Source organism: Nerophis ophidion, linkage group LG09 (genome assembly GCF_033978795.1).
Source record: "Nerophis ophidion isolate RoL-2023_Sa linkage group LG09, RoL_Noph_v1.0, whole genome shotgun sequence".
Classification (NCBI taxonomy): Eukaryota; Metazoa; Chordata; class Actinopteri; order Syngnathiformes; family Syngnathidae; genus Nerophis; species Nerophis ophidion.
In genome coordinates, this window is record NC_084619.1 from 42186646 (window position 1) to 42213605 (window position 26960).

General features: G+C 38.8%; 1 protein-coding gene across 1 annotated transcript in view; it reads right to left on the bottom strand.

Moving 5' to 3' along the window:
• ctu2 (cytosolic thiouridylase subunit 2 homolog (S. pombe)) overlaps nt 1-26960 on the bottom strand; it is a 70043-nt gene that overhangs the window by 18165 nt on the left and 24918 nt on the right. Inside the window, exons 8-13 of the mRNA XM_061911000.1 lie at nt 26602-26737; nt 26408-26539; nt 16767-16858; nt 16586-16683; nt 15396-15491; nt 14785-14857 (exon numbers count right to left, since the gene is read on the bottom strand). Coding sequence (XP_061766984.1) covers nt 14785-14857; nt 15396-15491; nt 16586-16683; nt 16767-16858; nt 26408-26539; nt 26602-26737 — 627 coding nt within the window. The remainder of the gene's footprint in view (nt 1-14784; nt 14858-15395; nt 15492-16585; nt 16684-16766; nt 16859-26407; nt 26540-26601; nt 26738-26960) is intronic.

Here is a 26960-nt window from a genome sequence, read left to right on the forward strand (position 1 = left end):
TTGTGGTGGTTCAGGAGTGTTTTGCACAAACGATTCGAGGCAAATATATTTTTTAACCTCTTCCCCTCTCTGGCGTTGTCGGTAGAGGGAGTCTTCTTCTGCAGGTACGCATTTTTAACTAGCTGGCGGTACATTTGACCATATAAAAAATTGTTACGTTTGTGAAGGTGCGACACATCTGTCTTTGTGGAGCTGCAGCGGTAAAAAAAGCCTAATTTTTAGTGACCTTTTCCGTGACTCCGATAGAAGGGAGACTGAGCTGATGTTTGTCACAACGTTCTGATTAGTGGGCTGCAGTTAGACGGATGGAGATCGGGCTTCATACGGTAGAGCTTTGCTGAAACTTGGTGAAACTATTTGGAGCTGACCATACACGTGACTGTAGAGTCGGCGGGTGATGTCCAGTGACTCTATGGAGCTTTAGGCTGTGTGCGTGTTGGTCAGGGAGGTAACGTAGAGTTTGCTCCGCTAGGCGGGATCATTCCCGCATTATGAGCAAAATAGCTGCGTTTAGAAGAGACGGCCGTTCCACAAAAAGCATGCGTGCATAATTGTTTATATTTGTCCGGACATGGGGTGGGTTGCATTTTCTTAATGTGTGTGTATATTGGTGAATGTTGAAAAGTGTGTTGGATGTGGAGTGATTCAGTTTTTGTTGGTACATTTATATATATGCGCATTTTAATAACAATTCTGTATGCACCTGCGGGTCTGATCTGTTTTATTTCCTTTGCTTGAAAGATAATCATTACTCCCACACCCTTTGGCGCTGCGAGCAGATCACGCTTTTTCTCCCATCCCTGCCAATCTGTAAAAGTTTGGAAATTATCCAAAATGTGTGTGTTTATGAGAAGATAGACAAAGTTTATGTTCAGAAAGCATATGAGTGAATGATCCATCCATCCCATTTATCTTCTTCCGCTTATCGGAGGTCAGGTCGCGGGGGCAGCAGCCTAAGCAGAGAAGCCCAGACTTCTCCCTCCCGAGCCATTTCGTCCAGCTCAGAGGGAATGAGAAATGTTGTTTATTATTATTAAGGTCTGATATAATACAGCTGTGCTTCTGGGTGAGAAAAATAGTTGACTATTGAGGTTGTTTTTAATTGGGTTGGTGATTCCGCCCGGTTAACTGTGTGGGTGTGATTGGTTTTACTACTTACGTATAAAATACTACACGGTCTAGCTCCAGCCTATCTTGCCGATTGTATTGTACCGTATGTCCCGGCAAGAAATCTGCGTTCAAAAGACTCCGGCTTATTAGTGATTCCTAGAGCTCAAAAAAAGTCTGCGGGCTATAGAGCGTTTTCCGTTCGGGCTCCAGTACTCTGGAATGCCCTCCCGGTAACAGTTCGAGATGCTACCTCAGTAGAAGCATTTAAGTCTCATCTTAAAACTCATCTGTATACTCTAGCCTTTAAATAGACCTCCTTTTTAGACCAGTTGATCTGCCGCTTCTTTTCTTTCTCCTATGTCCCCCCCTCCCTTGTGGAGGGGGTCCGGTCCGATGACCATGGATGAAGTACTGGCTGTCCAGAGTCGAGACCCAGGATGGACCGCTCGTCGGGACCCAGGATGGACCGCTCGCCTGTATCGGTTGGGGACATCTCTACGCTGCTGATCCGCTTGAGATGGTTTCCTGTGGACGGGACTCTCACTGCTGTCTTGGAGCCACTATGGATTGAACTTTCACAGTATCATGTTAGACCCGCTCGACATCCATTGCTTTCGGTCCCCTAGAGGGGGGGGGGTTGCCCACATCTGAGGTCCTCTCCAAGGTTTCTCATAGTCAGCATTGTCGCTGGCGTCCCACTGAATGTGAATTCTCCCTGCCCACTGGGTGTGAGTTTTCCTTGCCCTTTTGTGGGTTCTTCCGAGGATGTTGTAGTCGTAATGATTTGTGCAGTCCTTTGAGACATTTGTGATTTGGGGCTATATAAATAAACATTGATTGATTGATTGATTGATTGTGACTGTGCGATATTATAGTTTTGTAAGAAGGGTCTGAGATTTTGACTACAGAAAAGGGCTCTCTGTCTTGGCTAAATTTGTTCTTTGTTGTGCGAGTGTGACACAGTAATAAAAAGAGGTGGTGTGAGAGATAAGACATAGCTGTTTGACTATTACCCTCCATCAGTTCCCGAATATATTTTTATTGTATGCAAGTTCAAAGTTTGAAATAACACACAGTTTAAATGAAAATACGTGAAGAGGCTCTGTTAGGAGACATTTGAGATAAGAGATGTGTCTTTGTAATAAGGGCGTGTGACGAGGCTGTGTGACGTGCTCCACGTTAGATGTGGGCCGTGTGAGGTGTGTCACTGTTAGTATAGCATAGCTTGAGGTTTGAGCTAGGTTAGCAAAAATTAGCTTACTGAGGCCTAGTAAGGCTAGTTTAGCATTTAGCTTGGCATTACTAAGTGTGTTTAAACGGCTGTTCTCAGTCTTTAGAGTGTACTGGTAGTTTGTGCTTGCTAATTCCAGTAAAACAAAATATATATGAAAAAATAAACATTTAAATATCAATAAATAAATGTGGGTAGTTTTGAATAAATATTTATATAGCAAATACATTAAATAAAGTTAAATAAGTACATTCGATGAACTTGAATTTAAATTTGATTAAGGTAAATGTAGTATTTAAATATATTGACATTTTAATTATTTTAAGAATAATCACAATAAAATAAAATATACATTTCTATTCTAAAACATTTTTAACTTTTTTCTGTGTAACTGGCATTAATCATATATTGTCAACGTTTATAGTCACACCTGTGTGAATCATGGAGTCTGAGTCACAGGTTTGGTCATGAACATACTTACAACATAATACATCAGACAATTTTATATAATTTCACATTACATCATGTCCGAAAAGGAATAGGAAGAAGCAAAGTGTATCTAATCCTAACCCTTTCCCATGTCAGAGCGTTTACAAATATATACATTCATTCACTGACCTTTTTTATAGTATTATAGCAGAATGACATCCGTGAATGCGTAATACAGCAGTTTTGTAATTAGTAATTAACTAATTCAGTCATTATTAACATACTGAGATGAAGAATATCTTATTTTCAATAGGGTAGAAAGTGTTTCTCATAGTCCTTTGCACTTTGTAAGCACTATTAATTTGAATGGCCTCATAAACTGGATCATATCAGTACAATGTTTAACTACTTTACTTAATCCATTCCATAATTTAATTACACATACTGATGTGCTTAATGTTTTGAGTGTTGTACGTGCATACCAATGTTTTAAATTAGATTTTCCTCTAAGGTAATATTTCTCCTCTTTAGTTGAGAAGAATTGTTGTACATTCTCTGGTAGCAAGTTATAATTTGCTTTGTACATCATTTTAGCTGTTTGCAATTTTACCAAATCACCAAACTTTAATATTTTTGACTCATTAAATAAAGGGTTTGAATGTTCTCTGTATCAAACATTATGTTTTATTCTAATTGATCTTTTTTGTAACACAGTTGATGAATGTAGCGCACATTTGTAGTTGTTTCCCCATATTTCTGCACAATACCTCAGATATGGTAACCTAAGCGAGCAGAAGAGAAAATCATTATTGAAATGTTTCTACCACCTTATGTTGTATGTTTTGTATATGCGATTTCCAGTTCATTTTGTCATCTATTAATACGCCTAAAAGTCTGGCTTCTTTTACCCTTTCAATATCTACTCCGTCTATTTGTGTTCGTGTCTGGTGCTCTTTTCTACTGTTACCAAGTAGCATTGTTTTAGTTTTGCTAAGATTCAAAGATAGTATGTTTTTGTCAAACCATTTTTGGTTTGTTCATTTCTTCTGTTATTGTTTGTATTATCTCCCGTGTGTTCTCTCCTGAACAGAGAGCGGTTGTGTCGTCTGCAAATAGAACTGACTTGGAGTCCTTTGTAATTTTACAAATGTTGTTTGTATAAAGATTAAACAGTCTTGGTCCCAGTATTGATCCCTGGGGTACACCACAAGATATATCTAGCCGTGTTGACATATTTTCACCCATCTTCACATATTGCTTCCTGTTGGTAAAATAGCTTCTTACCTTCTTACCTGATACCATATCGTTCCAGTTTTGTATTAAAATATCATGATTAATTATGTCAAATGTGTTTGTTAAATCCATTAACACTGCGGCCGCACATTCTTTACAGTCTATTGCATTGGTAATTTCCTCTGTTTATTTGATTAATGCTATTGGAGTTGAGATATTTGCTCTGAATCCAAATTGGTTCTCCACGAGCGTCTCACTTTTGTTGATAAATTTATCTATTCGCCTATTGAAGAGTTTTTTCATGATTTTGGAGAATTGTGGAAGTAATGAAAGTGACCCATCATCTGCATTTGGAATTCTTTGTTCCAGATTTTTTCTGATATTAACAAAGTAATCATTAAATAGTTCAACTATTTGGTCCATATTGTCATTTTTTGCATTTCCATCTAGAAAGTACTGGGGGTAATCTTTCTTAGCACCATTTTTAATGATGCTGTTTAGGATGCCCCATGTTGCTACATATTGTTTCTGTTCTTGTTTAATAATTGACTGTAGTATCCTCTTAGATGTTCGTAGTGTACCAATTAGCTTGTTTTTATATTTCTTATACTTATTTTCTGCCTCTATAGATCTCTGTGTTTGGATTGTTGTTGACCCTGTGGTATTTTATAAGACTGATTTATTTTGGATTGATGTGTTTTTACAGAGATAAATTGAAAAATGGATGTATTACATGTAAGTTTTTATTGTGAGAGAGAGAGAGAGAGAGAGAGAGAGAGAGAGAGAGAGAGAGAGAGAGAGAGAGAGAGAAAGCAGGAGAGGTTTGAAGGGAATATGAAGAGAATGGATGGTTATAACCTTACCTGTATGGTTTCTAGGAGAGGAGAATAGAAATAGAAACATTGTGTGAAGTATAAGGAAAAGATGGATACAAGATGTGGTTTGTAAAGGAAAAAGCAAGTTGAAGAAAAGGTAAGAAAGTGACAAATTAAGGTATTCGTAAATGGTATTCATGTGTCAGCGTATGCAGTTGATGGTTGTTCGCTGCAAGTTTGTTTGTTCGTTTGGTTGGTTGTTAACTCCTAAAGCTGAAATACATTTGTATTTTATAGTTGTTCTTACTTAACCTATTTCAGAAAACAATATCCCCGTAAAATATAGTTATCTCCTCTTAGAGTAAAAATAAGCTAAGAATACAAGCTGGAAGGGCTGTTTTTCTTTACTCGAAACATAATTTCCATTGTTTTTATAAAACAATATATCTGACCATTTTAGCATATTAGAACTTATAAATAATGGATTGGTATGTTCATAGCAGCACGCTTTGTGTATTATTCTAATTATTTATTTTTAAGTTTAAGTATTGGGTCTATATTTGTTCCATAAACATTTCCCCAAAACAATATGTTAAATTTGGAAAAATAAAAGAATAACATAACATATGGAGACATTTCTTACTCAGTATGTGTCTTACTTTATACAGAACAGCAATAGATTTGGATATATTTCCCTTTTTATATTCAATATGCAGTTTCAAGTCTTCTCCTGAACAATATACATTTGTATCATTGCAAACGTAATAAGTTTTGATGTATTAAATACTGAACAAATATTTAAATTAGGTATAAATAACTTAGGTCCCAATAACAAGGCTTGTGGAACCCCAGGAGTTACACTTTTTGGCTGTGATTTAGTCTTATTAATTTCCAAATATTGAGATCTATTACTTAAATAACTATTTAACCACTGTTGCGAAACACCTCTTTTGCCATAGTTTTACAATTTATGGGGGTATTGAGATAGGATGTGAGGAAAATGTCTGCTGTGGTGGAGATGAGTTTGAAAATGAATATAATGAAAGTAAGTTTTAAGTTGTTTAACTTTAAAGTGTATTCCAATTTTTTTAAGTTGGAGTATTTTATTTTCATTCAGACATTGCATTACACCATGGATCTAGGTGGTGAGCTAAGATACGATAATGTCATAATAAGGAGGCACACCAAATCTCAACAGCTTTCGGTTAGCTATAGACGTTTGATAGTCTCATTAACTTATAGATAATCTTTAGTTGATTTAATATTTATTTAACATTTAATGGGACAATTAGTGCTGTGATTTTAAACGTGATATCCAGAATTGGACTAAGCAAGAGGACGACGACGAGGCTGTACGAGTAAAAAGGAAACAACTCCTTAATTTACAAATCACTGAAGCAAAAATGTCAAAAGAACAGAAAGGTCAAAAATCAGCTTAAGTATATTCGGCAGTGGGTGACCTTCCTTTTGAGTTCCAGCAGGTGGAGAAGAGAATCCTCAACAGATGTGAGACCAGACAGGTGGACTCGGGTGGTGGACAACGCGGTGCTTCAAGGCCAGTCCGGGGTGGAAACTGTTTTGCCTGTGACCAACCTGGTCACTGGGTTCAGGACTGTCTCAACATTTCCGAGCGGGAAAGGTCCCGTCATGCCGCCAGACAAACACGAAGGCGTGGCGGAGGGCGCCCGCAGCAGAAACCCCAGCAGAAAATACAGACATAAGTGTCAACGGACAATGTTATCAGTTCGTGATTGACACCGGTGCCACCCACTCATCTCTGAATGCAGAGGTACTAAAGAAACTGTGTGCTTCCCTTTTGAAGGTCGAAGGCTTCGCTCAGGTCACAAGAATGTTACGTGTCACCAAACCACTTCTGGTTCAAATTGCTGGACACACACTGAAGCACCCCTTCATGGTCGACCTACACACACTGTGCCTGCTTGGTGATGACCTACTTTACAAACTGTACCCCGACATTTACTATCGCACAGAAGGGGACCTTCCTGGTGTTACCTGATGGTACAACCACCAAGCTGCAACACCACAACCAAGGCTCCTCCATGAGCATGAGCTCATACCACAGCTTGGAGCACCAGAAATGGCTGACACCTGCTGAGTACCCCAACTCCTGCTGCAACTGTTCTATCAGTGAAAACCCTGGCTGGCTGAGCTGTTTGTGTGTGTACCGCCACCCGACCCGCCATATGTTATGATCACCAGTTAGACGACTCATACCAGGAGGCTTTTGACTCCTTTATATATATATATATATATATATATATATATATATATATATATATATATAAATATACATAGGAGCTCAAGGTGTGGCTGCTCATGTTGACATATCTTTGCAATAACTAGCATAGTATAAGATGGACACAAATGCTGTCCCACATTGTTTCTTTGCTCTCTGTCCCGCCTACGAAGCCAAAGACTTAGGTCCAATAATAAAAAAGGCCGTAGCTGCCGCTGATTGAACCAACACCCAAATACCACATTTTCAATTGTTTCGGTTGTCTGTTAAAAACATAGCTATGGGCTGCAATTTGGACACTCCTGCTGTAGGCTACGAGGAGCTAGCAGCTATACAACTGCTGAGCTAAAACAACACATTTAAGCATATCAAATAATTATAGTTGCTTATTACATACACAAAGTTGCTTACAGACAGAAGTCTGATAGAAAGTATTCAGTAAACAAATGTGTTCGCATCATTAAACTTTCTACAACAGGAACCATACTGAACAAATCCAGCAATTACTGTCAGACTCTAATCTGGGGTACCTTTTTCTATCGGAGACATGGGTAAAACCTGCAACAGCTTTTCTTCTAATTAATGTACCGGGGTACAAGATTACAAAAAAAAAAAATAGAAAAAAAAAAGATCAAGTGACAAAGGGGGGAGGAGTTATGATTTATGGAGGGGGTCCGGTCCGATCCGGTGGCCATGTACTGCTTGCCTGTGTATCGGCTGGGGACATCTCTGCGCTGCTGATCCGCCTCCACTTGGGATGGTTTCCTGCTGGCTCCGCTGTGAACGGGACTCTCGCTGCTGTGTTGGATCCGCTTTGGACTGGACTCTCGCGACTGTGTTGGATCCATTATGGATTGAACTTTCACAGTATCATGTTAGACCCGCTCGACATCCATTGCTTTCCTCCTCTCCAAGGTTCTCATAGTCATCATTGTCACCGACGTCCCACTGGGTCATTATTGTCACCGATGTCCCACTGGGTGTGAGTCTTCCTTGCCCTTATGTGGGCCTACCGAGGATGTCGTAGTGGTTTGTGCAGCCCTTTGAGACACTAGTGATTTAGGGCTGTATAAGTAAACATTGATTGATTGATTGATGTAAGGGAAAACATTTAAAGTGAACAAATAACACTCCCAGTAGATCATCTTGAGTGTGTTGGAATTAAAATCACATTTTCCTCAGAAATGTATTTCAAGGTAATTGTAGTATATTGACCACCCACAGCTAAAGACATTTTTCTCAATTCATTTTCAGTCATCCTCAAACAGCACAGTATGAAAGAGTTGAACGTTATGGGGGACGTTAAACTGGACTGGTTAAATAAGTCAAGTAGAAAGAAACTTAAGGATATTATAAATTGCTTCTCCATGACACAAATGATAAGCAGCCCTACTAGAATTTCATTGGATACAAAAATCAAAGACGAAACCCAGAAAGAAAAGTGCTAAAATAAAAATACCTTGGATTAATGAAACAATTTTGGATTCTAATGAAAAATCGGGACTCAGCTCTCAAAAGAGCAATTAAAACAGGTCTAAATACGGATCGTATGATAATTTATATATCAATGATGAAATATTAAAATTGCAACACATGCCAATACGGCCTTTTTAGTTTACTAAATTGCAATTTTAAATTTCCCGGGAGTTTTTTCTTGAAAATGTTGCGTAATGATGACGTGTACACTTGACGTCACGGGCTGTTAGGAAATATGAGTGCTGCGCACACACACAGTTAAAAGTTGTCTGCTTTAACCGCATAATTACACAGTATTTTGGACATCTGTGTTGCTGAATCTTTTGCAATTTGTTCATTTAATATTGGAGAAGTCAAAGTACAAAGATGGAGTTGGGAAGCTTTAGCCTGTAGCCACACAAACACGGTGATTTCTTGTTTAAAATTCACGGTGGTGAAATTTTACTATTGATCACAGCGAACACGGATCACAACCGAATGTAACCAGCAGGTTTCGGTGAGAAAATTGTGGTAAAAAGTCGCTTCTTACCGGGGATCAGCTGAGCTTGTGCCGTCCATAACTGCCGTCGACTTCCCTGAGACACTGCACGTCAACACACCCGTGGACACACCCCTCCGACTATCAGGTACTATTAAACTCACTAAAACACTAGCAACACAATAGAAAGATAAGGGATTTCCCAGAATTATCCCAGTAAATGTGTCTAAAAACATCTGAATCCGCCCCAATGCAATAGCGTTTTTTTTTTTTACTTGTTTTTTTTTTCTCTAGTCTGTCGCTATCAATATCCTCAAACACAAATCTTTCATCCTCGCTCAAATTAATGTGGAAATTGTCGTTTTCTTGGTCCGAATAGCTGTTTTTGTTGGAGGCTCCCATTAGAAACAATGTGAAAATGTAAGGAGCCATCAACATGTGACATCATCTTCTGCGACTTCCGGTAGAGGCAGGGCTTTTCTCCAGTTGCGAACTTTATCGTGGATGTTCTCTACTAAATCATTTCCGCAAAAATTTGGCAATATCGCGAAATGATCAAGTATGACACATAGAATAGACCTGCTATTCCCGTTTGAAAAAGAACATTTTATTTCAGTAGGCCTTTAAGTATGTGTCAATGAAAGGGCATTTTATGACTTTTCTTAATTTGATTACATACTATAGTATGATTATTTATTGATTAATTATTAATAACATATATACATTATTAATTATGATTAATTTGTGTCATTATTTTATTGCAGGATTTTTATATTCCTTTAATTTAAGTAGCCAGGGACTGGAAAGTAGCTATTTAGATATAATCTGGTACAGAACATATCTGTTTTTGAACAATGTTTCTGTGCATTGTCCTATCATATAAAGACTAAATTAAATAAACTACTTAGGGAATTATTGAGGCCATGATAATTCACTATGTGTTGTAAAATATGAAATTACTATTGCAATAGCAAACACTGACCTCAAACATGACCTGCTCTCCGCCTCTGCTTTTGACTATCAGCTGCCTTTTCTTTTTCTTGGATGTTTCTGAAAGCGCTACTACTACTACCACCACTACTACTACTACTACGACTAACACTGTCCCTTCTTCAGGGACAGAGAGGTGAGTTTGGATTGAGTTTGGATTGTGTCATGTTTGAGCGCGTCAAGGTTTTTATTTCATTGATAATTACAGTGGTTGGCGGAGGCAACCCCAACCTCAAAGGAGGATGCAAAGTCAGTAATTAAATGTTTTGTAAATGATCTAATACCCCGACATGGTTTCCCCAAAGAGATTAGGTTAAACAACGGCAACCATTTAAAAATAAAAACTCATTAAGCCTTGGTCGAAAAGGCTCTCGGACTAGAAAATAGGTTCATCCTCAGTCCCAAGGTAATGTTGAAAAGGATGAACCAGAACATCAAAACAAATTGGCTTAAATCTGTGCACAGACCAAATTAAATTTGATTGACATGTTGCCATTAGTGTTAATGATCATTCGAATGTCCCTGAATACAACTGTTTTTGCGCTTTTGAATCTTTCACCCTGTAAGCTACATACAGATCGGCCCTTCCCAGGAACAGCAGCCCCCTCGGAAGGAGGAATCAACGTGAGACCAAAAAGGTATTTATGAAATAAAAAAGATGCAGAATTTGTGTTAGTTCCTCTGTGCAGGTTCGAGGATGACAGGCTGCCACTCCAGATTCCCTTCCACCCACCGAGAGGGTCAGGGTCAAAGTCGGATCCCAGACCTGTTCCCGAGGCCTGACAGGGAGGAACCTCAGAGAAGAGAAAACACCTTGCCAGCGATGACGAAAACGACTAAGGTTGCCAGCCACGATGTGTCCGTCGGACCTCCAGCAGCTGTGGAAGGAAGTGTCGGGAGTACCAAACGGCGAGGAGGCCTTGAAGCAAGCCGAGGACCTGGGCTTGAACACCAACAGCTCCAACTCCCTCTCAGCCTTCCCCATAGCGGCCAGCATATACACATATGCCACTGCACAGTCTGTCCAGTGGACAGAGCCACACACCCCAAAGAAAGACAGAGCCGGACTGTTTGAGTGGATCTCCTTCTCCACCAAGGCAGCCAAGGGCCCAACGAGGTATCGGCAGGCCACCAGCCTGAGGCACCACCAAGGAATCTACACGAGCACTAATCGAGCATGGACTCATACGAAATTCAGTTTTTGTTCAAAATCAATCACATAATCATGTTGGTAACTACATTCATTGCAAATGCAGGAGAAAGAATTCTGCAACAGCTTACAGTCATAAGTCTATACTAATTTTTAAATGGATTTTGATTGATCCTTAATGTGAAATAAATCTGAATAAGCATATACATATATATATTTATCTAATTAAGTTCAATGATGTTCATGATCAAAGTATTCTGTTATTCCATTTTACTAAATCAAAGGGGAGGCCACTAATTGTGTTCTGTGAAATGGTTTTACTGCAGGCTGATAACAGCGATCGCTCAGTGAGGGTCATAGAGGAATTTTCGCCCCGCATAACAACATTGGGGTTTTCGCCTCTATCTGCGGTAGAGATTTTAAGTAAGTAGCCTAGGTCAGAAATCGGTATGGTCCAGGGTTCTAGAACCCTGGAAGGGGGTATGTAGTGGAATTTCTGACCTTTTGTACCATATTTAGTGTCCGGCGAAGTCCTAAAACAAAGTCTGTCAAAAAGCATTAAGAAGGACACGAAAGTAAAAGAATGTCTGCTCGTTTCTTTTTTTCTATTCTGAACCACTGGAAAAGCATATGTGGGTTAAAGTTGAAATTGTGGTCGGTCTGACCATTCTACAAAATGTTTTGATTGTCTATTATGACTAAGGGATTCAAGGATGTTGCAGAACAAACAGGTCCAAAACAACGGGACCTTGACACATGAGGGAAACATATAAAAGGCCAGTAGACAAATATGTGTGATTTGCATGATTTTCGATTCATCCAACGCCTCCGGAAGACGTTGTCTGTCTGCATGGGCAATTCAATCCAACTTTGTACTTTTTGATTATGGGTAAATAAAACTTTGTACTAAATTCACTTTGTTTGCTGTTTAAGTTTCGGACCCTCCACCACACCATTTTTGTTGATTTAACCCTTATTTCCAACCCTTGATTCTGAGCGCCAGCAGGGAGGCAAAGGGTCCCATTTTTATAGTCTTTGGTATGACTTGGCCAAGGGTTTGAACTCACGAACTACCGAACTTAGGGCAGACACTCTAACCACAAGGCCACTGATAAGCTAGCTCCTACGTCAACACTCGAATAAGGATTGTTCGATGCGACAGATTTACTCGCAAATGCGACTAAAAATAGATCTGCGATTTGAAAACTCGCACATGTGTAAATAGGGATTTTTCTCTAGTAATTTATTTATTTATTAAAGAGTAATTGCGCTTGTAATTCAATCACTTTTTTGGTAAAGTAACAAATTACTCTAATAAATTACTTTTTAAAAGTAATTTTCAGAACACAGCCTGTCACACATTATCATGAAGCAGTTGGCAGGTTGGTGTTATTGGGTAAAATATTTGTGAGTACGTCCTATAATAATGTTTACCTATCGAAAACACCATTGTTATAGGTCAATTATTTTCATGTTGCTGCTGATGTTTAAACGTGTACTCTGAAACCAGGGCACGTTACCTTACATTTTGTTCTTTTATGTTATTGTTGTTAGCTTTTGAACATAGCTAAATGTTGTTTTTTAAGAAAATTTGAGATTATATCTGACTTTAAAAAATATTTTTTAAAACCTTTTCTTTTTTATTATCTCAAAACATCTCTTAAATTGAGATCCTGTTATACAAAACCTAATTTTGTTAGTTGTTGGTACCTGTTATTGGGTCCTCACAAGTCCTGAAGATTTTAAGTCGAGGCATGGTGGAGATATTTAGTTACCCATGTATGAGTTAATTTATGGGCCAAACAATATTGAGATATTAGTTTAGGTCCATATTGCACAGCCCTTCTTTCGTGTTAACGACAGTTTAGGGATGTTCTCTGTGTTTAATTGAGCGTTACAATAGGCATATGCAGGTTCAGTGTTAATCACGTAATTGTGATGAGTTTGTAATGCACAACACAATGCAATAGAACACCAATATGTACTGACTGAAAAATATGAAAAATCATATTGCAGGATCTGTAAAGTATTAGCCCACATTCAATGTTTTGTTTGTACACAGCTAGCTTGACGGTGTATGTACTGTAGTTATAATAACACGAATGACGTGCTGCATGTATCATGACCAACGTAATAGTTACTCACTCGCAGGCATGTGATCTGAACCTAATGAAAAAGACTATAAATAAGCTTGGGGTATGGGAGCCGCAGGTCCAGGGTAAGGGGACATGGAGGGCAACCACTTCCGAAGCTCCTGGTTTTCAGCAATTGAACTAGCAAAAATTAGCAAAAAAAAAAAAAAGCACCATTTAAAGATGTTTTAGTGTTTAAAGAATTAAAAAATTATCAACGGAGTGAATGGGTTGTACTTGTATAGCGCTTTTCTACCTTCAAGGTACTCAAAGCGCTTTGACACTACTTCCACATTTACCCATTCACACACACATTCACACACTGATGGAGGGAGCTGCCATGCAAGGCGCTAACCAGCACCCATCAGGAGCAAGGGTGAAGTGTCTTTCTCAGGACACACAGCGTGACGAGGTTGGTACTAGGTGGGGATTGAACAAGGGACCCTCGGGTTGCGCACGGCCACTATCCCACTGCGCCACGCCGTCCCCAGAGTGAACAGAAATACATACCCCATTCATGCAAATGAATCACAGTGTCTGTTTCAGTCACTATGTTATTTAGTTACTACAGTAATTACAACTTGTGTACACATCCACAGGAACCACATGGGTTAGCCTACCGTATACAATATTTACAACCTTACTAGTGTTCACTTAACAGCCACATATGGTTCAAGTAGTTATTCACATTATTTACACATTACTTTGGTTCATTCACACAGTACTTTGGCATATTTGCTTTGATGGCTCTGACACGATCCTTCGTAGCAAATGTCGGAGCAGCTTGCATTTTTAGATGTGTGTTCTTGTCTCTCATAATAATTGTGAGCAATAGGCAAAATTCTCAAAAAAATGCAGTTTCCCCTTTAAATACATTTAATACTATCAGCATGGGACTTGACAATAATATCTGAGATTTATGCAAATATATGTTTATCAAACATAATGCTTTTTGAAACAGCTCCACACAAAAGGGACACAAATAAATTTTACACATAGACACAACACACACACTCTCAAACACAAACAGTTTAGTACCCGTGATTTGTGTGTGCGCGCTTTTAAGTGGAAGTGCCATTGGGTGTGACGTAAGCGGTACCTGAGGAAGTTTGGATGAGTGAGCAGACTGAGAATGTTGAGCAGTGTTGATGTGTGTTAAGTGTCACTGTTCTTTGTCCAATTTTGCTCTGTGTTTGCAGCAGGGGTGAATTATTATTTTTTTGACTGGTGGGCCGACGGTCACACATGACACACGCAAAATAATCGTGCATTGAAAAATTATGCCATTAAAGGAAATTAGCGTTAATTCATTATCGCGTTAACTTTTATAGGCTTAAATACAAGCATTCAAAATCAATTTAAAAAGCAATTGTAGCTATTCCATCATTTTAGTATTTGCAGTTTTTGCAGTGTTTACTTTTAGTAGTACGACTGTACACAATGGACCTCAATGTTTGATTGATATAAACAATTGAAAGCATACCTTTGACCATAAGAGCAGCTTCTGTCTTCAAAGGTTGTTGCACAACACTGTCCTGTGTCTTTGCAGCAGCTACCTGCAATGGAATAAACAATTACATTTCAATAAAACCATGTATTAATCAGAGATGTTAAATGATGAACATTTTTTATGATATTTTAACAAAATAAATGCTAAATGCTCCGTATTCATATAGCACTGTACTATACCCACAAGATACTTATAGCTTTTTACATAATACATCACATTCACTCATTTACAAACACATTCATCCTGATGGCGGAAACTGCCATGCGAAGCTGCCATGCGAGGCGCTAACCACGACCCATCAGGCGCAACGTGGGTGAAGTGTCTTTCCCAAGGACACAATGGCAGTGACTAGGTTGGCGGAAACTTAATTCGAACCAGAAACCCTTAAGTTGCTGGAACGTCCACTCTATCATCTGAGCCACGTCACGATTATTATGGTACAACAGCATTTGCAACGATGTGTAAAATATTCCCATTTGCACTGTATTGTACTAACAGAAAGACAGAAAGGACTATAAAACATGTAGTGTACCTGAGTTTTCTCTTCAGTATATTGCTCAACAACCATCAAAAGTGTAATGTACCTGGATTTTGTCTTTGAAAGCCACTGTTAGCGCCAACAGATTTGTTCTGAGAGAGGTGATCTGACAGAATCGTGGCCTGAAAGGCTGAAGCTGGCTCTAAATAGAGTGAGAGAAGATTGAAGTAAGGATCAAGAATATTCATTTATTAATTTTTCTGTTACAGATTACAGAGTTTGATGGCATTCTAAAAGGAATATGGTCCAACAAACAACAAAACAGAGAGAATGCACTATTTCTGCATCTCGGAAGTGAGGTTTGAAATACAGTACAACCTTAATGTTGGAAAAACTGCAAAATTTGACCAAAAATATGACAAAACTCTCAGGAAAATAGAGCAGAATTATGCAAGTCTAAACCAAACCACACTCTAAGACTCCCAGTACATACTCAAGACTTCCAATTCCATCAAGTGTCAACTGAATACACCTTCGGAGTTAGCATGTTCACTTTTTCAGTTTGGGCATTCGGTTGTCTCCTTTTGTACACACATCCTTCTTCGGGGTGCTGAGTAGAAAATGGTGACGTCAATAAAGTGTGTGACTATGGATGAAACCAGCCAGCATCTTTAATCTAACTCGCGACACGTCTCCAATTCTTTTTAAATTTTTAATAAATTATAAAGTATTTTGGAATAACACCAATCCTGACATTTTAGCAATAGATACATAGATCTATCCAAAAATTATACATGTATTAATTTTTAAATAAAAACCTTAAACATTACATCTCATATCAAATATATAATATAAATCAATCAATTAGCATGTTAGGTGTGTGTGAATTTTATAGCAATTTAAATTGTTTGTTTATGTTGCACACAAACCTATTTGAGTGACCGACCGGAAGCCAGAGTTGACAGCCACTGACGTATACAGTATGTGTCAGTGTGTTATATAAATACCTAGTGATTATTTCAAATTTACCCCATTTTGAGTGGGTTAATATTGGCCTGTGGATTAATGGATTGCTTAGAGAACAGTTCGGTTGATGAAGAGCGCCGAAGTGACGGTCACTTCAAACTGACACTGACTCTTATTAGTGTGTTTACCCAAAACTTTGGAGACTACCGATAACAGTATCAGTAGTCCAGAATCTTACCAGTCTTCCTGGACCACCACAATTAGGAACCGGTACACATCCCTACACAAGAGTGCACTATGTAATCAATGAAATAATATAGGAAAACTTACCAAATGCAGTATCAAGAGAACACATACAGAGCAGACATCTTTCACAATGGTCCACAGAAGATGAATTCTTACAAGCTGTTTGCAGCTTTTCACTTGTTCTTCAGGATAGAGCATGATCCATCAATTTGACATACTAGGCATATTTTCAATCATTACAAAAATCAACATCAACACTACTAACCTGTAGATGGTGCTGACAGTAGAAGGAAAATCTACTTGCAGCTTATTGACAAAGCTCTCTGTCAAATGCTGGAGACTGGACTTTTCTTTCGACTGTCAGACAAGATGCAGTGCATTAGCAGATGTATGCATATTATATGTGCACATATACTGAACAAAAATATAAACGCAACACTGATTTTGATCCCAAGTTTCATGAGTTGAACTCGATGTTCTAAACTTTTACTATATACCGTATTTTTAGGACTATAAATCGCAGTTGTTTTCAGAGTTTGGCCGGGGGTGCGACTTATATTCAGGAGCGACTTATGTGTGAAATTATTAAAACATTACTGTAAAATATCAAATAATATTATTTATCTCATTAACGTAAGAGAGTAGACGTATAAGATTTCATCGGATTTAGCAATTAGGAGTAACAGATTGTTTGCTAAACGTATAGCGTGTTCTATATGTTATAGGTATTTGAATGACTCTTACCATAATATGTTATGTTAACATACCAGTCACCTTCTCAGTTGGTTATTTATGCATCATATAACGTACACTTATTCCGCCTGTTGTCCATTATTCTTTATTTTAAATTGCCTTTCAAATGTATATTCTTGGTGTTGGGTTTTATCAAATAAATTTCCCCAAAAATGCGACTTATACTTCAGTGCGACGTATATATGTTTTTTCCCTTCTTCATTATGCATTTTCGGCAGGTGCGACTTATACTCCGAAAAACACGGTACACAAAATACCTATTCCTCTCAAATATTGTTCACAAATCTGTCTAAATTGGTGTGTTAGTGAGCACTTCTTTTTCAAGATAATCCATCCTACCTCACAGGTGTGGCAAATCAAGATGCTGATTAAGCAGCATGATTATTGCACAAGTGTGCCTTAGCCCAGTGGTTCTCAACCTTTTTTCAGTGATGTACCCCCTGTGAACATTTAATTCAAGTACCCCCTAATCAGAGCAAAGCATTTTTGGTTGAAAAAAAGAGTTAAAAAAGTAAATTACAGCACTATGTCATCAGTTTCTGATTTATTGAATTGTATAACAGTGCAAAATATTGCTCATTTGTATTGGTCTTTCTTGAACTATTTGGAAAAAAAGATATAAAAATAACTAAAAACTTGTTGAAAAATAAACAAGTGATTCAATTATAAATTAAGATTTCTACACATAGAAGTAATCATCAACTTAAAGTGCCCTTTTTGGGGATTGTAACAGAGATCCATCTGGATTCATGAACTTGATTCTAAACATTTCTTCACAAAAAAAGAAATCTGTAACATCAATATTTATGGAACATGTCCACAAAAAATCTAGCTGTCAACACTGAATATTGCATTGTTGCATTTCTTTTCACAGTTTATAAACTATCCATCCATCCATCCTTCCATTTTCCACCGCTTATTCCCTTTTGGCGTCACGGGGGGCGCTGGCGCCTATCTCAGCTACAATCGGGCGGAAGGCAGCGTGCACCCTGGACAACACAGATAGACAGACAACATTCACACTCACATTCACACACTAGGGCCAATTTAGTGTTGCCAATCAATCTATCCCCAGGTGCATGTCTTTGGAAGTGGGAGGAAGTCGGAGTACCCGGAGGGAACCCACGCATTCACGGAAAGAACATGCAAACTCCACACAGAAAGATCCTGAGCCTTGGATTGAACCCAGGACTGCAGGACCTTCGTATTGTGAGGCAGACGCACTAAAACAGCACATTTCAGAGTGGCATTTTATTCTGACCAGCCTAAGGCACACCTATGTAATAATCATGCTGTTTATTCAGCATCTTGACATGCAAGGTGGGATGGACTATATTTTCAAAGAAGAAATGGTCATTGGGTGATTATATCATTTGGCTCAATTATCGGGATTAATTTGAGTTTGATCGATGTGATCAGCTCTTGCCACAATTACCTAATAACACTGACTGCTTGTTGTAGTGTTTGAAGGTCAACTTAGAACCTTCCTAACATACAACAGTGCAAAATGTAAATCCTTGCAATTTTTCAACTCGTCTTAAAATTTTGATCAGGACTCCGTATTTATTATTTATGCATGCTTTTTCCTGTAGTTTTAACTCTAAACTACACACTCTGGTTTTATGGCTGAATGTAGTGTTTGGCCATAAAGAATATATTTTAAAAACATTTTTAGAACTCGGAGTTGTTAAAAACAGCATAATTTAAATACCATATAAAGTACATATTCAACCCAGGAGACGACATTTGGTTTGAAAATATGACATTTGGTTTGAAAATATGAGTTCCATAACATAAAAAGTAGAGGTGTAACGGTGCATGTAATTGTAATTAATTTGTTTGGTACTGAGACTTTGGTTTGGTATGGAGGCATATCAAATTCAAGTGGCTGCAGTCGGCGCAAGAGCAGCGATCTAAGTGTGCAGGGCACCTCCACAAATGTATTTAAGCGGCTACAAAACGCATTTAACCTTGAGTCAAGCTTAATTCCTGGTTAATAATCTCGTGTCACGTAACTTGAGTAATAGATGCTGTCTTTCCCCCTACCCCTGTGTACTTTGCGGTAAGCCTTGAATGCACTTCCCAAAAATTCTAGCTTCGCGTCGGTGGCTGCGCAGAACGCCAAATGCCTTCTTCGGGCCAAGCCCTGATTGGCTGCGTCTACTCCCCTTCAGCCATCTTGTAGTTTTTAGCACTTCCATAGCGAGGCTACTGACAGACACAAGTTCGAAATAAATGCTACTTTGTATTAGAAATGGCCAGAGCAGGCATTCATGTGCATGTACAAGCCAGTCTGCCCCACAACAAGAGGATAGATAAAAGAAGGCACTTACTGAAATCGACTCTGGACTACAACTGAAAAACAAATGGCGGACTCGCGCAATGCACTTTGAGGAAACTAAGGCAAAATAGGTCACCCAAGTAAGTCTCGTTTGGAGCAAGTTTGTAAAACGGCAAGCTTGTTTTATAAATACCTCTTTCATGCCTCCATGGTTTGATTTGACATTTTGAGAGTTATGGGGATCCCAAACATACAAAAACAGGTACTAACAGGTAAGAAAAGTCGGTTTTGCATAACAGGACACCTTTAAGGTGAAAAGTTGCATACTGTAGATGTAAATGTGCAATCCATTTTGGAGTCGAAAACCAAATAATAAATTAGCCCCGATGTTGCTTGGCTGTGTTAAGGCAACTGGTAGGCAAAAGGGTAAGTGTGTTCCAGAGGTGGGTCAAGAAGCCAAAAACTGTATTTAAGTACAGTTACTTTACAGTACTACGACTCAAAAAAAGTTAAGTAGTCATTCAAATAATTACTTGAGTAAGACTTAATACATTCCGTGAAAAACTACTCAAGTTTTGAGTAACTTGTGAGTAAATTCTGATTTCAATCAATCAATCAATCAATGTTTATTTATATAGCCCCAAATCACAAATGTCTCAAAGGACTGCACAAATCATTACGACTACAACATCCTCGGAAGAACCCACAAAAGGGTTATTTAGTAGCTATTTTTTAATATTTCTTGGAACACAACTGTAGGTGGTGATTGTGTGTGTGTGTGTGTGTGTGTGTGTGTGTGTGTGTGCAACATAAAAATCATCTACAATTTACTGTAACATGTTTTCTATTGTTGGAAGTGGAATTTCTTTAGGCTGAAATGTAAACATTTTTTTGGACACAAATGACAGAGATATAAATCTTATTTTTCTTAGTTTTTAAGTAAACATTGACGATTTGTGCTGGCTTGTCTGACATTGTCGCATTTGACGGTACTTTTCATGCATTAAATGTGTCTGATTTGACAAATAATACTGTTTCTTCTATTTTCATACCTCCCATATTTTTCGATTCATAGATTATGAGGCGCAATGCCGATGAGCCGGTCCATTTAGGTCTAGTTTCATACATAGGGCGCACAGGTGTTACGGGTCCCAGGCGTGGCCAACGGAAAGCAGATTGAATTACAAACCCTGTTTCCATATGAGTTGGGAAGTTGTGTTAGATGTAAATATAAACGGAATACAATGATTTGCAAATCATTTTCAACCCATATTCAATTGAATGCACTACAAAGACAAGATATTTGATGTTCAAACTCATAAACAGTATTTTTTTTTGCAAATAATAACTAACTCAGAATTTCATTGCTGAGACACGTGCCAAAGTAGTTGGGAAAGGGCATGTTCCCCACAGTGTTACATTACCTTTTCTTTTAACAACACTCAATAAACGTCTAGGAACTGAGAAAACTAATTGTTGAAGCTTTGAAAGTGGAATTCTTTCCCATTCTTGTTTTATGTAGAGCTTCAGTCGTTCAACAGTCCGGGGTCTCCGCTGTTGTATTTTATGCTTCATAATGCGCCACACATTTTCGATGGGAGACAGGTCTGGACAGCAGGCGGGCCAGGAAAGTACCCACACTCTTCTTTTACGAAGCCACACTGTTGTAACACGTGCTGAATGTGGCTTGGCATTGTCTTGCTGAAATAAGCAGGGGCGTCCATGAAAAAGACGGCGTTTAGATAGCAGCATATGTTGTTCCAAAACCTGTATGTACCTCACCCATGCCTTGGGCACTAATTCACCCACATACCATCACAGATGCTGGTTTTTTAACTTTGCGTCGATAACGGTCTGGATGACACGATATCGAATATTTCCAAAAACAATTTGAAATGTGGACTCGTCAGACCACAGAACACTTTTCCACTTTGTATCAGTCCATCTTAGATGATCTCGGGCCCAGAGAAGCCTGCGGCGTTTCTGGATGTTGATAAATGGCTTTCGCTTTGCATAGTAGAGCTTTAACTTACAGATGTAGCGACGAACTGTATTTAGTGACAGTGGTTTTCTGAAGTGTTCCTGAGCCCATGTGGTGATATCCTTTAGAGATTGAATCCGGTTTTTGATAAGGTGCCATCTGAGGGATCGAAGGTCACGAACATTTAATGTTGGTTTTTGGCCAGGCCGCTTACATGGAGGGATTTCTCCAGATTCTTTGAACCTTTTGATGATATTATGGACCGTAGATGTTGAAATCCGTAAATTTCTTGCAATTGCACTCTGAGAAACGTTGTTCTTAAACTGTTTGACTATTTGCTTACACAGTCTTGGACAAAAGGGGTGTACCTCGCCCCATCCTTTCTTGTGAAAGACTGAACATTTTTTCGGAAGCTGTTTTCATACCCAATCATGGCACCCACCTGTTCCCAATTAGCCTGCACACTTGTGGGATCTTCCATATAACTGTTTGATGAGCATTGCTCAACTTTATCAGTATTTATTGCCACCTTTCCCAACTTGTTTGTCACGTGTTGCTGGCATCAAATTCTAAAGTTAATGATTATTTCCCCCCCTAACCCCAAAAAAAATTATATAAGTTTGAACATCAAATATGTTGTCTTTGTAGCATATTCAACTGAATATGGGTTGAAAAAAATTTCCAAATCATTGTATTCCGTTTATATTTACATCTAACACAATTTCCCAACTCATATGGAAACGGGGTTTGTATGAAATAAAGCAACAGTGACTAAAAATTTACATGAAAACTGATACTGTGTACTTTATATCTTGGTGCGCTTTCAATATAATTACTGAATGTCGTTTTTCAGCTAATTGTATTGTTGTGTCTCGGAGGAGTCACACAGTATGACACTCTTTTTAACTTTTATTGCGAATCTTGTGCTGACAATGTTTCAATTCCAGTTTAATGTCTCGTTTGGAGCAAGTTTGTAAAACGAGACATGAGAACTCTGAACATCAGTACCACATGACCATACACATTTTTGCCAGCATGTCATTAACCTACAATAGTTATTTGACAGTTTTTTTTATTTATTTTCAATTACATATCGCTCTTTTATTCCATGTCCCAAACGGCCAATCGCAAAGCATATTCCCCTGTCCTCTGCCGGAACTTAATCAGAAGTTGCATAGTCAATCTTTGGAACATATTTTTTTCTGGTTTATAAGTAGACCGCTCATTGAAAGTTTCTGAGGACTAGTTCCAGTATAGATAAAGATGGAGATTTTGCTATTGTCACCACTTTTCACAAGAAGTAAATATTTAGTAGACAGCTTTGGTTGCTCCTTCAGCAGACACTGCCCCATATTGTTTTGGAAGAGAATTAAAAGTCTGGTGACACCGCCCAAGGAAAAAATATGTAACAAACCGGATGCTGTCAGAGGGAACGCAAGCTATGTGACGCAAGAGTATCCACCAGCCTTTAAGCTAACAGGAGGCATTGTTTCCGATGGTGCAAAGGTAAATTCAAACCCTTAACAACATTCTTAAACTTTTGGGACCGCTTTGCCTTTCCAGTGAAATTTGTAAAACAGGGTTTTCCAAAGTGCAACTCGTTGCACATTGTAGACATTTTTTAAAGTTTTATGTTGTCGTTCCCTCACTCGCAAACAAGAGCCCAAGATACTTTAACTTCTCCACGTGAGGGAGAGCTTCACTCCCAAACCGAGGGGTGAAGTTCACCCTTTTCCGACTGAGAACCATGGCCTCAGATTTGGAGGTACTAATCCTCATCCCAGCAGCTTCACACTCTGCTGCACACTGCTCTAGTGAACGCTGAAGGTGCCAATCTGATGAAGCCATCAAGACTACATCATCTGCAAAAAGCAGAGATGCAATTTTCTGGCAACCAAACTGGAGACCCTCCACACCCTGACTGCGCTGAGAAATTATTTCCATAAAGATAGACAGACGCAGTGCTGCACAATAAATCAAATTTTAATCGTGACCAAGATTTTGGCAGCTATAATTAAATAAGGGTGATCGTCTGCAATGTTAACAATAAAAAACAGGCTCCACAAGCATGTTCACAATCAACAGTCAGGAAGGGGCGACCGATAGACAGTGAGTGGACTCATGTGAAAGCGAGTAAGAGTGAGTGACAACAGAGGTTAAAAGGTAGATCAGCCAGTAGCCAGGAAATATAACGAAAAATAAATGCATTATCGCATCGGTGCCCTCCTCTAGCGCAGACTTACCCGCATGGTACTAACAGGCACACATTTAATCTCGTAACACGAGCGCATGCCTTGCTGTTCTGAAGGCACTCCCACTGGTTTATCAAAACCTGGAAATGCTCCAGTGTGGATGAACCAACAGTTACCAGAACAAATTGCACGGTGAAGATGTATTTGTGTGCACATCCAAACAAATGATTGAGTTGCGAAGACACATTAAGCATTAACAACACCTCTTTTTTTAACCGCCATCGTATGCCCGCGCTGTAAAGCTGGTTGCTAATGGAGCGGGCCGTCCGCTACCGTGGCAAAACCCCAACAAACAGCTACAAAACCAAGGGTGACCAAACTACAGACGACCGTAACATCAACCGTGCACCAAGGGACCCGTATCCATCCATTTCTTAAAGACATGCCAACATAACGAGACATATGTTCTATGTATATTGTGAGCAGTACAATGAATGTGTTCCTTTGCATGATCTTATTTTTTCACTTGTTTACACTTTAGGATCGCACTCTGCTTGGGGTGTAACGGTACATGTATTTGTATTGAACCGTTTCGGTATGGGGGTTTCGGTTCGGTTGTGTACTGAACAAGTAGACACGCTAGCAGCTAGCAGGCTAGGACAACATGTAAAAGCCAGAACTAGAAGACTTTCCTGCCTCGTTAAGATCTCCCGTTTGGGAACACTTTGGCTGCGCAATACAACAATGGAGGACGGAGGTTTGCTAAGATTGTTCAGCAGCTGCTTTTGACAACACGTCAGACATGTGTTGCACCTTTCCTGCTTCTGGCTCCCTTAACGTCTCCCTTGCGCGCACAACCCTTCACTCTACCCGCAGTGGGTCTCCACAGCTCCGGAATCCAGGGTAAATCAAGAATCCGGCAATTAATTGCAAATCGTGGCTTTATTGAGGTCTAGCACACAGCCAATCCAACAAAACACCAGTCACTCCCCGCACTCACGCTACGCTACCTCCTTAGGTTCGCTTGCCCACTATGACGTCACATGCTGTCACATATTAAAGTGCCACACACAGACATACGCTACCCTCATAACACAGTGGTTGTCAACCTTTTTTCAGTGATGTACCCCCTGTGAACATTTTTTTAATTCAAGTACCCCCTAATCAGAGCAAATAATTTTTGGTTGAAAAAAAGAGATAAAGAAGTAAAATACAGCACTATGTTATCAGTTTCTGATTTATTAAATTGTATAACAGTGCAAAATGTTGCTCATTTGTAGTGGTCTTTCTTGAACTATTTGGAAAGAAATATATAAAAGTAACTAAAAACTTGTTGAAAAATAAACAAGTGATTCAATTATAAATAAAGATTTCTACACATAGAAGTAATCATCAACTTAAAATGTGCCCTCTTTGGGGATTGTAATAGAGATCCATCCGGATTCATCAACTTCATTCTAAACATTTCTTCACAAAAAAAGAAATCTTTAACATCAATATGTATGGAAAATGTCTACAAAAAACAGCGGGCAGTGTTGATGAACGTGGACCCCGACTTAAACAAGGTGAAAAACTTATTGGGGTGTTAGCATTTAGTGGTCAAATGTACGGAATAGGTACTGTGCTGTGCAATCTACCAATAAAAGTCTCAATCAATCAATCAATCAATCATAAAAAGCACTTTATATGTAGAAACGTTTTGTTAAGAAACCATTCTGAACCTTATCTTATTTAGTTTTTATTTTATATTTGTCATATATGTATTAACCCTGGCAATGGACCCTGTGTGTATATGTATGTTATGCCATTGTTTACAAATTTGGTAAATAAATAACCAAAAAATTTATATTTTGTTGTTATCTACTGTACCGAAAATGAACCGAACCGTGACCTCTGAACCGAGGTATGTACCGAACCGAAATTTTTGTGTACCGTTACACCCCTACCCTCTGCAATGGCATATTTATTTTAGTTAGCCCTTTGTCTTTTGTACATTTTCTTCTATTATTAAGTAATTATTTTTCTAGTTTCATTTTGAAATGAAAGTCAAGTTTTTAATTAAGAGTAAATAATCCTGATTAATAATCGTGATTGATAAAAAATAATTGGGCGGCATAGCTCGGTTGGTAGAGTGTCCGTGCCAGCAACTTGAGGGTTGCAGGTTCGATTCCCGCTTCCGCCATCCTAGTCACTGCCGTTGTGTCCTTCGGCAAGACACTTTACCCACCTGCTCCCAGTGCCAACCACACTGGTTTAAATGTAACTTAGATATTGGGTTTCACTATGTAAAGCGCTTTGAGTCACTAGAGAAAAAGCGCTATATAAATATAATTCACTTCACTTCACTTCACATTATGATTGTCCTGCCGGGAGGATGCCTCGGGGCAGACCTAGGACACGTTGGCAAGACTATGTCTCAAAGGTGGCCTGGGAAGGCCTCGATGTCCCCCATGTGGAACTAGAGGAGGTGGCCAGGGACAGGTAAGTCTGGGCATCTCTGCTTAAACTGCTGCCCCCGCGACCCGGACTCGGAAAAGCGACGGGAAAATTGGATGGATGGATGGATGCACTATATTGTTGTAATTCCTAGTCCTTGCTTTCACCGTTTGCCTTAAACAGAATATTTTTTATTTTTTAATAACATTATAATAATAATTATTATTATTATTATTTGTATTATCATTATTAAAGGAGCTTACCTTAGTGTGCAGGTTTGGTGTAAAGATGGAAGGCACATGAAACATATGGTTATAGTAGGCGATTTCTTTAGCATTGTAGTCCCTCATTGGCCTCACTGATATGATGTCACCATAGCGACAGTCTGAGAAACCCTGATAAAATATAATAATTTATAATTATTCATATCTAAAATTAAATAAAAAGATGTACATACCGTGTCTTGAGCGAGGTGTGCTCCTCTGCCCTGTGATATACTACTAAGAAGTTTAACAGCCAGTCTGGTGCAGCTGTCTCCCAACATCACTTTACTGTATCCTTCACAACGAGCCGTGTGCACCAGAACACGTTGTCTGTAAAGAAACACAATTTACAATTACGCTACAGTAGTTGATATTAGTCGATCATTTTACTGCATTTTCCGTGGGAGCATAAAAACTATGCATGCTGGTGCTACAAATAACGAAATGTTTAATGCTGTGCTTTGCCATTGGAAAAATATTTGTGGCAAATTGGCTGACAGACGCCAGGATTTACAAGGGGTGACGATAAAATGACATTGCCTTTAAGAAAATG